The sequence below is a fragment of the Balaenoptera musculus genome, chromosome 21 (assembly GCF_009873245.2).
Source record: "Balaenoptera musculus isolate JJ_BM4_2016_0621 chromosome 21, mBalMus1.pri.v3, whole genome shotgun sequence".
In the NCBI taxonomy this organism is placed as follows: Eukaryota; Metazoa; Chordata; class Mammalia; order Artiodactyla; family Balaenopteridae; genus Balaenoptera; species Balaenoptera musculus.
The window spans coordinates 35,913,888-35,930,476 of NC_045805.1; the positions used below are offsets into that span (position 1 = coordinate 35,913,888).

The 16,589-nt window shown below is 46.0% G+C and overlaps 1 protein-coding gene across 4 annotated transcripts in view; it reads left to right on the top strand.

Annotated features, from left to right (window-relative positions):
- Nucleotides 1-15,136, top strand: part of INTS10 (integrator complex subunit 10) — a 36,921-nt gene extending 21,785 nt beyond the window's left edge. For 2 of the 4 annotated variants that reach the window (XM_036838662.1, XM_036838663.1), the window contains exons 13-18: nucleotides 2,635-2,743; nucleotides 7,600-7,679; nucleotides 8,798-8,960; nucleotides 9,814-9,907; nucleotides 12,568-12,645; nucleotides 14,749-15,136. In XM_036838662.1, the coding sequence (XP_036694557.1) occupies nucleotides 2,635-2,743; nucleotides 7,600-7,679; nucleotides 8,798-8,960; nucleotides 9,814-9,907; nucleotides 12,568-12,645; nucleotides 14,749-14,905 (681 nt within the window). In that variant the 3' untranslated portion in view covers nucleotides 14,906-15,136. The remainder of the gene's footprint in view (nucleotides 1-2,634; nucleotides 2,744-7,599; nucleotides 7,680-8,797; nucleotides 8,961-9,813; nucleotides 9,908-12,567; nucleotides 12,646-14,748) is intronic. The other 2 variants (XM_036838664.1, XM_036838665.1) reach the window with 1 other exon arrangement.
- Nucleotides 15,137-16,589: the final 1,453 nt, after the last annotated feature.

Consider the following 16,589-nt stretch of genomic DNA (forward strand, 5'->3'; position numbering starts at 1 on the left):
TTTTCCCAGAGTGGCTTTTTAATTCAGTGCATGTTTACTTGAAGCTTGCTCTTTCTGCCTAGATTTTATTATCTAATCCGCTGGTAAAAAGCTTAGTGATGCTGTTTAATTTCCTCCTTTCTATAGCTTCCCTCAAGTTAGGCTTCCATACTTTTCACATTTCCCGCTCATTATTCCATTTGTTGGAAGATGATTTTTACTTTCTTGCCTGGAATCCCTTTACAGTGGAGTTAGTCCTCTTGTACTTGGACAGAAGAGGCCTTCACCAAGTGGGAGATGGAGATTCACAATAGCTTATCTGAACCTCAGGTTCTCTTTTTATGTGGTGGTGGCACCTGCTAGGGGTGTTGCAGGAGCAGCTGTGTGAACAGACCTGTCTTCTCTGTGCTGTGAGCCCCTCCTTGCACGGTGGCCGCACAGCGTCGGTCCGCAGTAAACACCTGCATGCGGTGAGCGTGATCAGCACAGCTTTGTACGCAGTTACTGGATAGATTCAAGTCACACCTTAACACACAAACTCTCATTTCTTCTTGTCTCTCTATATGTTAAGTTGATTACTTTGGAATTAAAAACACTAAATTAAATTTTTTAACTTGAACTTTGAAATATGATTTATAATTTGCTGTGATGAATTTTAGAAAGAAAAAGTTAATAAGTATGTGAAGTATGTGCATTTAAAATTGAAATGCTTTTCTACCATCACTTATGTCGTCAGGTGCCTAATTCTAAGTTTCAGTTGATTCCTTTTGAGAACTTAAGAGAGCACATAGTTATGCACACAGATACAAATGTGTCGTGTAGAATTAGACAGCCGTGCACGGTACTGCTGTTCTGCATTGTACGAGGGAACGTACAATAAACTGGTAGATTTGATTAAGCTACACAGACTCATTCTCTCTGAGGGCTCCTGTTACCACCTCCGTGCGGGTCGCTTTTAGGCTTTCATCTTTGGTTTCTACCTTACCCGATTCCTGAGTCTCTGACTGCCTGTCTTTGGCTGGGACTCAGCATGTCCAGATGTGCATTTCCTTAGTTCTCTGGACCTTAGACACCACCTGTCAAGTCACAGAGACTCTTACTCAAGCTGGTCCTTTTGTCTCTTCCAGGATGGGGCACCAGTGCTTTGGGCATAGTGCCTTTTATTTCCACTGCCACCACCCTAACCCATGGCTTTTAACTGAGTTTGTTGCCTGTAACCATTTTTCCAACCCTATAAGTTACGGTCAACTCTCTACAACATTGCTGTCATCATTCCATTTCATCGAGGTGTTGACTTCCTGGGTGCCCCAGGGTGGGATCCCCGTGTTCAAAGACATCTAATTTGAGTTGGAGAGAGAAGTGAAGGTGTTTATGTAAGACAGTTAAAAATCCAGTGCTAGCGGTTTGCCTCAGACTTGTGCACAGCAGTCATTCAGGGAAGGGTGATTTCACCCGGGCCCGCACCCTCCGGGAAGGATTTACAGGAAAGCCTGGCTGAAGCTGGGTATTGAAGAATGGCAGCATATGATTCTGAGTCAACTCCTGGTCCCACTACTCACTAGCGCTGTGACCTATCTAACTCCAGGGTTCAAGTTCTTAACTACCCAGCTGCCGATCTCTCAAAGCTGGAGCTTCACGACCCTGTGGCCGTGGGTGGTTCTGGATGTGCCAGGATACCAACCCCTCAGCCCCAAGCAGTTAGCTGTGGCTTGAGCAGCTAAGCCCCGGGTCATTTGCTGCCAGCTCTGAGCAGCCTTACAAGTACTATTTTCTGGACGTGCCAAGACATGAAAAAGGTTGGGAAGCATGGATTTAAGATTCCACTTCGTCATCTGTAAAATGGGGGTAGTAGGGGGTTGTGCCTGACACACAGGAAATGCGCCCTCAGCCGCTTCTGACTGTTACTACTGGAATTTGATGGGTGGACAGGAGGTGATGCCCTGCTCTCTGTGGCTCGAGACCACCTGCTCCGTGGGGCACCTGGGGCCGCCTCTCATCCACCAGCATGTCATCGGTCCAATTTCGTGTCTGTTTCCTAAACCATGCCCTCCTTCCCCTCAAGGGAATTGCCAAAACCAGTAGAAAGCCTTCCCCACGTCTTTCTCTCTGCCTTTGAAAACCCGTCTTTCTCTTTTCCATATTTCAGATCCTGCCCCCCTTTAAGGCTTAGATCACCTTCCTGCCTGAGATTTTTCCTGCTAGTTTCCTGCCTGTGTGTGTTTCTACTTAGTTTTAAATTATGCTCTAAACATACCATTTTAGTCCACCACCATGTGTCCCATTTTGTTAATTTTTCTATTCAGTGAGTTAGTAAATGTCCTTAAGATGTGGACATACTTCTTTTGGATTCCACTGTGCTGTGAAACACTTTGGTAGTTTAGTTAATACTTGATTAATTTTTAAGTTTTGTTCTTTTGTTTTTTAACAGTGAAGAATGAGTTAGTGTTCCCTGAACAGTCTAGTATGTGGATTTAATCTTAGTTATTTTTCTACACTCGGTGTCAAGCAGGCAGTACTGGTCACGTGGCGTCCTGGGGCCGTGCGCCCGAGCTCTGTGCACAGGTGGCCCCACTTGTGCTGCAGAGGTTTTAGTTACCTAGATTTGGTTTCAGTCAGAAACTTTCAGTTAGTTCCTTCTGGTCTTGTCTTCTCTAGATGACGTGTGAGAAAGTCCTTGATTTGATGTGCTACATGGTCCTCCCCATCCAGGACGGAGGCAAGTCACAGGAAGAACCCTCAAAAATAAAGCCCAAGTTTAGAAAAGGTACAGTGACAAATTTTATTTTTATTTTATAGAAATAGCTTTAGGACCTAAGGCTGGGAATTTTTTGTAATTCCTGACAACATAATACCACGTGATCTGCAGAGCTTGACAAATTGTATAAGAAGCGAAGTGCTCGCCAAGCTTTTCGTGGCTCTCATTTCATAAGCAGCCATAAATCTGTCCTTCTTCCAAAGTTCTCGTCAATTTCTGAGTTTGTTGTCTCTTTGAAGAATATCAGTGAGCTCCTTTTCCTATCTTTACCAATTCTAGGAAATCTTGTAATAATTAGTTGAAAAGGATCTCTTAGCATGTCTCTCTTGGGCTGTTTTGAGCTTTACCTCAAGTTGCTCATTGTTGAAAATCTATGTAAATTGAGCTGTGATGCTTCATAGGAAAGGAAGAGAGCCCCACTGTCACGATCTAAGTTCCATCTTAGGGCTTCCCTGGTGGTGCAGTGGTTGAGAATCTGCCTGCCAATGCAGGAGACACGGGTTCGAGCCCTGGTCTGGGAAGATCCCACATGCCGCGGAGCGGCTGGGCCCGTGAGCCACAACTGCTGGGCCTGCGCGTCTGGAGCCTGTGCTCCACAACGGGGGAGGCCGCGATGGTGAGAGGCCCGCGCACTGCGATGAAGAGTGGCCCCCGCTTGCCGCAACTGGAGAAAGCCCTCACACAGAAACGAAGATCCAACACAGCCAAAAATGAATAAATAAATAAATAAATAAATGTACTATTAAAAAAAAAAAAAAGTTCCATCTTAGAAGTTGGAAAAAGATAATCTGTCAAACCCAAGCCAAGTAGAAAACGGGGAATAATAAAGACAAGAGCAGAAACTATTGCAATAGAAAAAAATAGAGGAAATTAATAAAGCAAAAAGTCGGTTTTTTGAAAAAAATTAATGAAATTGATGAACCCCTAACAAGATTGACCAGGAAGGTAGTAAACACAAATAACCAATATCAGGAATGGAAGAGGGAGTGTCACTCCAGATCGTGCTGAAATCAGAAGGACAGTAAGAGAATAGGTTGTGAATAACTTTATGCCAATAAATTTAACAATTTAGGTGAAATGGAAAGAATTCCTTGAAAAACACAACTTACCAAAACAGACACAAAATGAAATAGAAAATCTGAATGTTTTATATCTATCAAAGAAATTAAATTTGTTGTCAAAAACTTTCCCACAAAGAAAACTCCAGGCTCAGTTGGCTTCACTGTGAATCTTGTCAAGCATTTAGGAAGAAATAACTCCAATCCTGTACACACTTTTGGAGAAAATAGAGAAAGAGGGAACACTTACCAATTCAGTTTTTAAGACCAACATAACCCTGATAGCAAAACCAAACAAGAGAAGGACATTAAAGGCCAGTGTCTATCATGATCATAGATGCCAAAATTCTTAACAAAGTATAAGCAAATACAGCAATATATAAGAAAGGTAATACATAACGGCCAAGTATACCGGGGATGCAAAGGTGGTTTAGCACAGGAAAACCAATCACTGCAGTTCACCACATTAGCAGATTAAAGGAGAAAAATCATAAGATTGTCTTAATAGATGCAGGCAGAATTCAATTATGTCTGCATTTATCATTCATGATTTTTTTTAAACCTTAGTAAACTAGAGATAGGAAACTTCCTCAGCATCATTTTTAACTATGAAATATTGAATGCTTTCCTCAAGACCAGCAGCAATACAGGGGGTGTCTGCTGTCAGCACCTCAATTCAACATCCTGGAGATTCTTGCAAACACAATAGGCAAGAAAAAGAAAGGTTGAAAAAGAACCGTTTTTGTTCACAGCTACATATTTGGCTATGTAGAAAAGTCAAGGAATCTCCAAATAGAATAACATCAAAACCCATGAAATACTTAGGGATAAATTTAATGAAAGATGTGCAAAATCATGTTTGTAGGTTAGAAGACTCAATATTGTTAGGATACCAGTTCTCCCCAAATCTCTCTGTAGATTCAATGCAATCCCAATCAAAATCCCAGCAGACTTTTTTTTTTAATAGAAGTTGACAAACTGATTCTAAAATTTATATGGAAATACTACAACAGTTTTGAAAAAGACTAACAAAATTGGATAAGTTACCCTACCTGATAGCAGGGTTTAATATAAAGCTACAGTTATCCAGACAGTATTGGCATAAGATTGGAGAATCGAGAAATGGACCCACATAAGTATGGTCAAATGATTTTCCATGAAGACACCAAAGTAGTTCAATGGAGAAAGGAAAGCCTTTTCAACAAATGGCGCTGGAACAAAGGGATCTTCATGTAGAAGAAAAAAAGATCCTCACCTCCTACCTCACATTATTCACAAAAATTAATTTGAGCTGGAGCAGAGACTAAATGGAAAAGCTAAATGATAACATTTTTTTAGAAGAAAATTTCTTTGAGACTGGTAGTAGGTTTCTTAGGACACTAAAAGCTTTCTAGAAGACAAAAGCATGAGAGCTTTTTTTTTTTTGACAGTTTTGATGCTTATTGGGAGTTCATTATACTATTCTGTTTACTTTTTGTATGTTTGGGATTTTCCACAACCAAAGGTTGAAAAAAATAGATATAGCCCAGACCCCTTCAAAAATTAATACCTCTGTGGAACAGAAACAGATCAGGTGGGTAAGACTTGACCTAGCAGACATCAAGACTAATTTTAAAGTGTAGCATTGGTGTAGAGATTGACCCCAGGAACAGAATAGAGAACCAAGAAACTGGTAGCATTACAGTTCAGTGGAGGAAGAATGAATGTATCCCAATAGTGGTACTGTTACAGTTGATGATCCAAATATAAAAACGACAGAAAAGAGATTCCTCCTTCATACTACACAAGAACCCTTTAAATTTTAATAGTTAAATATTAAAACTAAAACTTTTAAACTTTGAGAAGAAAATACAGAAGGCGATCTTTGTTGCTTTCTAGTTAGAGAAGGATTTAGGCTACAAAGAGCACACGACATAAAAGATTAGTGAATTTGATCACGTTAAAATCAAAATACCAACAAAAGATATTATGATCAGTGAAAAGCTATAGACTACAAGAAAATTGTCCAGCACAATTTATATATTTATATACTTATATATTCAACCAAAAATTAGTATCCAGAATTTTGAAAGAGCTCCTGTAAGAAACAAATAACCAACCCCCCATAGAAAAATAGGCAAAAAATATGAACAACAGATTCACAGAAGCCAAATGGCCAAAAACTACTTGGAAAGATTCTCCACCTATTATTAATACAGGAAATTCAGATTAAAACAATAAGCTATCATTTTCCATCAGGATGCAGAGAGTAAAGGGTGGCCGTATTGACTGTCTGGACGTGAAGATACGCATCACCCACGGGCTTCTGGAAGGCGCATAGATTCATATGGTCACTTTGGAGAGCAGTTTAGCAGTACCAAGTTGCACATCTCACTACCTGGTTATGTGCCCCTTCCAGGTATAGACTTTAGATCAGTGATCTCCAAACTTGGGCCCTCAGCTACTGGGTCATGAATTTCCAATAGAAATTTTCTTTTTTAATGAGGTAGACTGTAACAGTATTATTAAAATGAATGTATCTCCACTAAAAAGGGTAAATTTTATTTCACGAACCTTTTGTTTTAGACACACAATTGACCCTTGAACAATGCAGGAGTTAACCCAGGGGCTCAGACCCACCCCTCCCCGCAACGGTCGAAAATCTGGTACTGCTCTCTGCCTTAAAAACAGGAATTGACCAATGACTCAGCCTAGGGCAGGAAGCTGGAACAGTTTGGATAAAATCAGGGCTCAGACTGCAATTCTTTTGATTCCACATGTTGTGATCTCTAATCCAATACAAACTTTTCCCCACACTTAGTTCATTTAGAGATCTGTAAGATGAAAATGCAGATACTGTATTTACTGAAAAATCCATGTATAAGTGGACCCGTGCAGTTCAGACCTGTGTTGCTCAGGAGCCAGCTGTATGAAATGTGTAAGTGCATGTGCACAGGTTCCCTACGTGAAAAGCATATTTATTTCTTGCTACTTCTTGCCTCTTGGGTAGAGAAGGATTTAGGATAGAAAGAGCACACAGCATAAAGGAAAGGACTATGGTCTTGGTTTGAAAAACAACCATTGCTTAAAGTTTTTTCCACAAGTGCACAAGAAAATATATGTAAGAATGTTTATTTCAGCATTGTTGGTAATAGTGAAAAATTGGAAATCTCAGTGTTCACCATAAAAGAATGGATAAATCAGTTGTGGTCAATGTAACCAACAGAGCACTACGTAACGCAGAAAACCAATGGGCTAGAGCCACAGATATTAGTACCAAAAACAATCTGCAGAAAGATACGTACGCTATGACAACATTTATATAGTAGAATGAAAACACGCGAAACATTTCTCTGTGGTGCGTGAATATAGATTCCTGTGTTAAAAGCAGGCAGTGTGCACAGGAATGATGAACCCCCATTCAGAATAGCAGTCTTCTCTCAGGAGGGAGGCAGGGGTGGCATCAGAAGAGGAGAACTGAGCTCGCGATGCTTTACATTAAAATCTAAAACTAAAGCAGATGTCAGCATTTTATACAGCTGAGTGGTGAGCACTCTGGTGTTTGTAGTAATCTCTGTCATTTTCTATGTATTTCAGATGTTTCATAATAATAAGTATTTAAGCAACTTTAGAAATTTAGATTGAGAAATGAAATCCAGAGACGATTGAAAAACCAGTTTCACCTTCACTCAATGTAATTGTGATTTAACTGTGTTGAGACCATGTGATTGTTGCTTATCCTTTTCCTTTTAAGGAAAGCACTTTAAACATTTGCTTCTCAAAGCTCTTTTCTTTGCTACTAACAAGTATATTGTGGACTTTTCTTAGGTTCAGACCTGAAGCTTCTGCCTTGTACCAGCAAGGCTATCATGCCCTATTGCCTGCACTTAATGTTAGCTTGTTTTAAGGTAAGCTTCACATTGATTAGTGTAAAGGAAATTAATTTGCAAGATTGTTGTGATGATCTGGAGTGACATGAATTGAGAGCCTTAGGCACAAATGTTAGTTTAGTCCTTTGAAAACAGGTTGGTGTAGTGAGGAAAGCACATGGGCAAGGAATTAACAAATATTTATTAAATATCGACTGCACTAGGCAAAGATGAGTAGGAACTAATCCCCATCCTCGAGAGGTTTACGGTAACAGTGGGACAGATAATTTACAGGTAATAGTGGGGTGGATACACAAATAACCTCGCCTGTGGTAGTGTCCAGTAAATATTGTATGAATTAGCCTGCGAGTCAGGATATATTAGCTACAGAAGAAGGGAGCACAAGTGCTGTTGGGCTCATGGGGGGATGTGAGTTCATTATCACAGGCGTAGGGCATGAGCACGAGCGTGTGCAGAGGCCCAGCAGAGCCAGGGAAGTCTGAGGACCGGGCTGTGGGGAGCGGAGGCCTGGGGTGGACAGGCTGAATTGTCTACGAAGGCTCAGGAGCAGCGGGCAGCAGTATCCGGTCTCCCCTTCAGGGCGGTAATTCCCAATCCTGACTCTTGATCTGAAGCACTGAGGCGACAGAAACAATTTGAAGTGACTTCAGGCACAGCTGCCGGTTTAGAACCAGAAGCCCTTTGACGGCTTCTCACTTCACACCCCTGCATCCTCCTTCCTGTGGCTCCCGCCGGCCTTTCTCCCCAGTCCCACGGTCTCCTCAGACCCTCCTGTCTAAGGGGGCCTCTCGCCCGCCCTCCATCCCCCCCCGGCCCCTTAAAAGAAGTCCCCAAATTCTCCTCTGTTGCCCAGACCGCTCACCTTCCTCGCGCCCTCATCCCCGCGCTCAGAGCCTTGGTCCCACCCTGCGTGTCCCGCTCCCGCCAGGAGGCTCACGAGGGTGCCGGGGGGCCGGGTTCTGAGATCGGGCCCCTCCTCGCCGGCAGCGGTGACATTTGCCAGGCAGGCTTGACTTCTGCTGTCCCTTCTGACTGGTGACCTTAGTCACGCACTTCCCTGTAACAGCATTTTGGGGGAAGTGGTATCGGGTGTGTGTGAGATCACCCCGTGACTCCCTCCCCTCTGTGTCCTGCAGCTGAGAGCCTTCACAGACAGCAGAGACGACATGGCGCTGGGGCACGTGATCGTGCTGCTTCAGCAGGAGTGGCCGCGGGGAGAGACCCTTTTCCTGAAAGCCGTCAATAAGATTTGCCAGCAAGGAAACTTCCAATATGAGAATTTTTTCAATTATGTTACAAGTATCCTTTTTCTTGTTTGAGCAGAAGAAATGCTTGGTACAAAAATGAACGAACCATTTGGGGTAGGAATAATGGTTTTGGTGATTTGGGGGAAAAGGAGAAGGAATGGTGACTTAAAATGGGATTGTGGCAGCTGGTTTTGTGAAAGTCATGAACGGCTTCAAAGAGGAATCAGGAACGTGGACAGCCCTGTTGCATTTTCCACTTCAAGTGGCTTCTTAGGAAGGTACCCAAGGTGCCTGAAGTAAGGGCCTGCAGGCCCTGAGTGACTGCTGGGGCCGTAGACTGTGATTCTCCGTCGGCCTTCCTCTGGGAACAGGGCCCCTGGGGTCTGGGGTTACAACAGCAGCCGTCACAGGCCCGCGGGGCACCCGCCAGAGAAGCTGCTCCACCCAGCGCTGGCTTTCGTGATGGGGAGCGTTGTATTTCCTCCTGTTGGTTAGGGAAAGGTCTGGCGTTCATACTTCATTGCTTCTCGTAATACATTATTTTTGAGTTGCACGGCGTCTGACATCCCTGTCCAGGTGCCTAGAGCAGCATTTCTTAACCTTTGGGCGGGGGGAGGGGGGCGGTGTGTATAGCACCTCTTCCGCCTCTTTCATTTCTTATTAAGGAAAGAAAAGATGCTGCTCTTGGGACCCTATAGGCTCTGCTCAGTCAGCTACCTGAGAAACGTGTTTCTCTTTGTGAGGGCGCTGGGCTGGCATAGGGACCGCTGGATTTGGACTCAGGCAGCGCTGGGTTGCTGGTGCGGTCGCCGCGGGCAGGGCACTCCGTGGCTGCGAGCCTGTCTCCTCCTCCAGGAGAGCAGGGCTCCAGGCTTTCTCACGTGGTTCCCTGAATCTGGCCTCAGATATCGACATGCTGGAGGAGTTCGCCTACCTGAGAACTCAGGAAGGTGGGAAGATCCATCTGGAACTACTGCCCAATCAAGGAATGCTGATCAAGTAAGGGCACCGTCTCCTGCTCTCCGTGCTGAGTGCCCGCCTTCGTGTGCTTGTAGGAAATATTTGTAAATGTCTGTGGCTTTCAAACAGTCATTAGAAAGGAATCCAAACCTGGTCTCTGTTTTGGAGAGTAGATTTGATTCCGGGAATCCTTTTGAAAGACTTGGCATTTCCTTAACTACATTTCTGATAAAACATTGTTTAAATTGGGATAGTTCCGTCACTTTTGATGCTTACTACACTAGACGAAAGTCTTATTCATGGTATCTTTTCCGTTCCAAAACTTACAGACTGATCCTATAATTTCTGATTAGAAGTAGGGTGCTTTTAATTAAGAAAAGCCATGCTTAACTAAAGTTGAGCCGGACTGGGAAAAACTGCAGACCTAACTTCCACACTGTACTTGGGCCTCAGTGTTGACTGAAGCCCTGCTGAGCACCTGCCAACTCAGCAGGGTGGGGCTTGGTCTTGGCACTCCCCACTCCTGGATGAAGTCAGTGACCATTTATGATTTTTAAATGCCCTTGCTTCTGCCCTTCAGTCCTCATTGCAGTTTGGACAGTACATCCTCTGTGCTGCAGACGCCTCGCGTAGTGTGATGTCCATACTTCCTCCTCTGCGTCCTGCACGTTCAGCGTGTGTGGGTCAGGATCAGAGTCACTGCAGGAGACCGAACCCCGAGTGAGAAGAAAGTGTTGCTGAGGCTGACAGAGTCTCCTTTTTCCCTCACTTGTGAAAGGGACGAGTTTTCAGTGGAAAGCCAAAATCCGCATCTCGTTCTGTCTTCGGGGAGTGTTGTGGAGAGGGAAGTAAGAGGTGTCCCTCTGGACTCCCGTAGGCTCGGGGCTGGGGCATCCAGCAGCACAGTGTCCTGTCAGGAATGGGAAGGTGGGGTGCTTGTCCTTCACCTTGCAAACGTTACTAAAGATTCTGAGCATTTGACGTGAAAGCGCAAGACCTTTGTATGTTAGCTGGCTCAGGCGGGGGACCAGACACGCTCATCTTCCCACGCCGGTAGCTCCCCTAGAACGTGGGGAAAATAATTGCATGACTCAAAATATTCTTCACCGTGCTTGAGAGTAAAGCTGGCTTTTTGACACGGAAGCCTAGGTAACCCCTTTTATGTTGTAATTTCCAGGTTTTGAGGCTGGACACACAAACATACCTTTAATAGCTTTTTCTTTAATTCCCATTAATGCTCACCATACAAATTGTCATAATATGGAGACAACCTCAGTAGAATCAACTCCGTTTACTTAGGTTAAACCTAAGTTTAATAATCCTCACACTAGGTAATGCTTAGCTGTGAATGTGAGAGAAGAGGCTGTCAGAAAATCAGTGGTTGAGTCTCAGACTTCATTCTACTGAACCTGTCTTCTCCAGCCAGTTTTTCTGAGCTGCACAGTGACACGGGAAAATGCAGACAAGCCCTCGGACGAGGAGTGGAGGCGAGGGCTGTTGGACACCCAGACGGTGTCCTTAGTTAAAGAAACCCTTAATTTCTTCTAACTCCCTGTAGAAGACCATTAAGTCTCTTAGGAAACCTGCTGTTCCATCAGTTTGGAAGCAGGACTAGGGGCTGTTGCTTAGTGAGCTGACAGTGTGAGTCTCGGGGTTCATTTGAAACCTGCCTTTCAAATTTCTGATGAGAAACTACCGCGGAGAAGCGGGCCGCCTGAGACAGTTGAGGTATGGTCGGGATCTTGAGTAAAACTGTCACATTCCTTTTCCCTTTGGGTCGCAAACAAATTGTCTGAAGCCATTGTGGACCTTCTGGGGGGCCCTCCAGCCGAGCGCAGAGGTGCAGGGAGCAGAGTCCAGCCTTCCTTCGGGTGAGGCTGTGAGTCCGTCCTGGTTGTGGCGTCTGGGCTGCAGCAGGTACGGTACCAGCGCCGAGGGCACGGGGGCCTGACCGGCAGGAGGGACGAGCTCTGATTCTTACCTACACGTGCTGCTCTCATGTATTTTGGAGTCGAGAAATGCTTCTGTGCTGATGCTTGCAGTACCCTGGGTGACACACAAACCCATGTCCTGTGTGTGCCCCGAACTGGGTGCGCAATGACGCTCTCAGAGGCGATCACCCGGCTAATGTACTCATTTCTGTTGTTACAGAATCCCGCAAAGCCATGGCCCGGACTCTTGTTTTCCCCCATCTCTGCCTTTTCTCAATACTTTTTGAAATTTAAACTCAACCTTTCTTTGTCAAAAACATTGCCAGCCTCTCCAGTCCTCTTGAAAGGGCCTCTTCAGTCTGGGGCTTCAGTCCCATCAAAGATGGTTCTAAAAAGTCACGGGTGTCTTTCTGGGATCGGCATGGACGTGGCAAGCGTGGAGAGCAGAGGCGCTGGATTTGAGACTCTCTCCACGGCCGTTCCATGGCACCTCCCCGTCCTCTCCCCTGGCGCTTGCTTTTCATGCCAGATCTCAGCGGGCTGAGCCGGGGACCGGCAGCCGAGAGGCCTGGGGACCCACGTGGGCCACAGCCGTGCAGCGGGGGGGACTGGTAGCCTCTGTCCTCCCGAAACAGCTGCCCGAGGCCTGAGGCTGGCGGTTCTGTGCAGCCTGCCCCCCGTCTCATGCCTTTTCTCTGGAGTGTTGTTTTTAAGTGCAGGCTGAGTCGGTGTGGGTGTTTGAATGCCGCTGTTTGCTGTTTTTTAAAGGCCTTCTAGCCCTCCCATGGGGTTACTGCAGCAGGAATTCTTACCTGTGCTTCAGCCCAGCATACAGACTGCTGACAGGTACCAAGTGGACACACCTGCTCATAGTGTACTGTTTGTCGACATGTTTTACTGCCCATGGTTTTCAGCTCTTTGTTCCTCAGTGCTCTTTTTCATGCTTTATTTAATTTTTTAATTTGTTCTGCATTCCTTGGCAAACCATCTGGTTGTAATATTGTTAACATTTCTTATTTTTTTCCATAAGTTGCCAGTGTTTTTGTGTTCAATTTAAAAATCATTATGGATCTGGAAATAAGTGAACGTTACATAAAACTGTGTAAGACTAAGTGCACATCAGATTAGGCACTAAATTATGATTCTCTTTTGGTAAAACATAAGGCATTCGGTCCTAAATATTTAAGGATGCTGAAACTTATTCTAAGTAAATTTTTATTCTCAGATTTTCGTATTAGTGGCCAGTGTTGAGGTCTTGGTCTAAATGGGCATAAGCACAGTATCTTCCTGCCACTGGTACTGTTTTTTTCCGACCGTACCTTTCCGGATTGAAAATATTTGGTAGGCTAGAATGCTACATTTACTAGTTGACTTATCCTGGTCTTAAACCACAAAAGCTAATTCGTCCTCTTCTTCATCCAAACTTGCCAGAGGGATAAAGACTCTGATAGAAATACAGTTGAGTTGTACCGCTCTTCATATATGGAAACAACACCTTTGGCCTGTGACCAGCAGGACACAGCATTTTATTGCATTTTTACTAGTATTAAGGGGAGCGTGTGCTTGGAGCCATCCGTGCCCTTTAGCTCGGTGTCTGCAAATACCAGTGTCTTTCAGTGGGTCAGAGGGAGGGCTCCCATTTGGGGTTGCAGTCTGGGACCCCCAAGAGCAGTATCTCAGGGCAGCATAAAGGGGCTGCATGAGCTCCCAGCGGGGCTCACTGACACTGTGTACTTACTTCTGAGTCACCAGCCGGACCTGATTAGAGACGTCCACAGAGAACTGGCTGTGCTGTCTCACTGTGGTTCTGTAAACTGTCCACGGGCGTTGTAGGGTGTCCTGTAATATCTTACCCTTCTAACAAAGCCTGTTCTGGTTTTCTTTTTCCTTCTGTTACATTGCAACTTTCTGACTTCCGTTGTACTTACTTTATATAATTCAAGTTTTAAAAACAGAAACATTTTAGAGTGGTTTCAACAGTTTAATCTTGGCCAGTACCTAAAAATGTAATTTTAAATTCCTGTGACTGTGTCTTAGGGAAGTTAGGCAGTGGGAGTGGGGGATGGAGGTGGCTTCTGTTTGTCTAAATCTACCCAATTACTGACTGGTAGTTAAAACGCCTTTCCTTTTGATTGAACCCATTGAATTCTGCTAGGTTTTTCTTTTGCTTCCTTCATTTTGGTGTTTGGAGTTTCCTGGGGTTTCCTCTGTAATTTCCTTCTCTGAAGCCCACCCTCCAGGGCGTCGTGAAGGACGCACCTGTGCTCCCGCCGGCCCGGCCCAGCATGCAGGGAGGGCTCCCGGGCCCCAGCAGGCCCTCAGGAAGCCCTTCATCAGCGACTCTGCTTCTCTCTCCCCGCCGGTGCCGGACTCTTGTCTTGGGGCCCCAGCTCCTCCTGCTTCTTCGCAAACAGACCTGGAGGAGCTGTCCCGTCCCGGCATCGCAGGGAGAGAGGCACGCTTGTGGCCCGGTGCTGTGCGGCAGCCGAGCCTTCCTGAGCCTGTCACGGGGCACCGGCCGGGGGCCACGGCCATGGCCACGCTCGCTCAGGCATCCTCCTGCCGCTGCTGCCTCTGCGCTCAGCTGGCCTGGCGGGACCCGAACGGTGTGGCCGGGGTGGTCCGGACTCCGTCAGCCCCAAGTAACTGAACTGTGCGTGAGTCACAGCGGGAAGCACAGCGTCAGGGCTGCAGAAGTTAGAAGCCAAGCAGGCAGCATCTCGCCAAACATGCGATGTTTAGAATAGCCTTTTCCTGAGTGGGGAAGACGGCTCTCCAGCTTTAAGTCTTTCTGAAGAGGAACGGGCAGTGGAGGCTGTTTGGTTGGGGCTTTTTTCTTTTTTAAACTTTTCGCTAGATTTGAGGCAGCCTGTTCTCCTGCCCCAGAGTCACTGACCTGTGCTGCCGTGCTAACTGTGGCGTCCGTTTGTTTCCCTGTCGCCGCCCCAGGCACCACACGGTCACCCGGGGCATCACCAAGGGCGTGAAGGAGGACTTCCGCCTGGCCATGGAGCGCCAGGTGTCCCGCTGTGGGGAGAACTTGATGCTGGTGCTGCACAGGTTCTGCGTCAACGAGAAGATCCTGCTGCTCCAGACGCTGGCCTGACCGACCCTCCCGCCAGAGGCAGCCCACAGCCGCGGGCTCTGGGGAGACACAAAGTGCCGATGAGCGTTGCCGTCGTCGTTCTTCAAAAGGAGAAGACCAGCGGTGTTTTAACTCATTGGTCGCTTAGAAGTAGTTCCCAACAGTCCAAGAAGCTATTACTATTTTTGTCATATTTTGTAATTTTTGTAAAACAAAAGAACCTGTTTTGTAAATAAAATCATCCTAAATTTGTGGGGTTTTTTTAAATTTTATTTTTAATTCTTAGAGTTTCTGAACAAGAGTGTACTTTACTTAAAAAGGCATTTCCTTCCATGTTCTCCAGATTTTCTTTTCCATAGTTAGGTTTTGGTGAATATCACATATCAACATAATGCTAGACCTTTTCCTTTGGGAAGTTTTAACACCAAAAACCTTTGTGCCAGGATGAACTTGAGTGAACTTCCACTGAAGGCGCCGTGGGGGGCCAGGGGTGGGGGTCCTGCCCAGTGGCCTGTGGAGGGCGCCTCCCCTGCCTGTCGGCTGCTGTCACCTGGGTGCCCTGAGCCAGACAGCGTGGCCTCCGGCCTGGTTCTGCCCAGCCCTTTCCTTGCCACGTACCAGGGACAGGTGCATGTCCCTCAAGCTTGTCATGGGAAATACAGGCACTGGCCCTTCCCTCCCAGCTGGCTGTAAAGACAGTGACGTGACACACTTGGGATGGGGCCTCGCACTTCTAAGCACAACACTGGGGTCAGGGGTCAGGTTCATTTCTTTTGCTGTTCCTGAAATATATCAGGTAAGCATCACATGAACAGTTGTTTCTGGGGGGATGTAAGAATGAAAGAGCTAAGAAGTTGTTCAGTTACTGTTAGTGAACCAGGCCCATTGGCCCAACATGCAGCAAGCCAAACGCTGAGAGGCCAAGGTTTGCAGCTGAGAAAGACTTTATTCCTAAGGCAGCCAAGCGAAGAGACAGGAGAACGAGTCTCAGGTCCGCCTGCCCGAAGGCAAGGGGCTTGGGGTATGTGTGTTGTGAGCAGGGTGGTCTCAGGAGTGGGGACAGATGAGGTGATGGGTATTCTGTGCTGGGGCATCTGGGCTCGTGCGTCTGCACGTTCACAGTGGAGGCACCGAACACCATCTGAGGGTGGAGACTTCTGGCGGCAGAGGCCGTTCATGGGAACCCCCAAGGCCCAGTTTCAGGAGCAGTGGTCCCAACCGGTCCTAGCCAGCTCACATCAGGCAGGAGCTGATTACAAGTTCCTGGGCTACGGGAGGCCGGGAGGCGTGCATTTAAAGAGGAAGAAAAGAAAAATAACCAAAGTGAGCTTGCTCAGTGAAAGCAGGCCACAGGGGGTTTTAAGCTGTTCCCTTTGCTGCTGTTCTGTGAGAGAGGCTCGGGAACTTCGTTAGTCGCCAGTCTCTGTCAACCCTGTGGGGCATGGTTTCATTACTGTGCACAAAACTTTTAGAAATCTTTTCTATATAAGACCCTTTTATAGATTTATTAAAATCGATGGGAAACTGCAACAAGAGAAGCCACCGCAATGAGAAACACGTGCACCACAACGAAGAGTAGCCCCTGCTCGCTGCAACCGGAGAAAGCTACGCACAGCAACGGAGACCCAATGCACCAAAAAAAAAAAAAAAAATTAATTAATTTTTAAAAAATCAATAGGAAAGGAAAGACGGTGAGGTAGAAGGA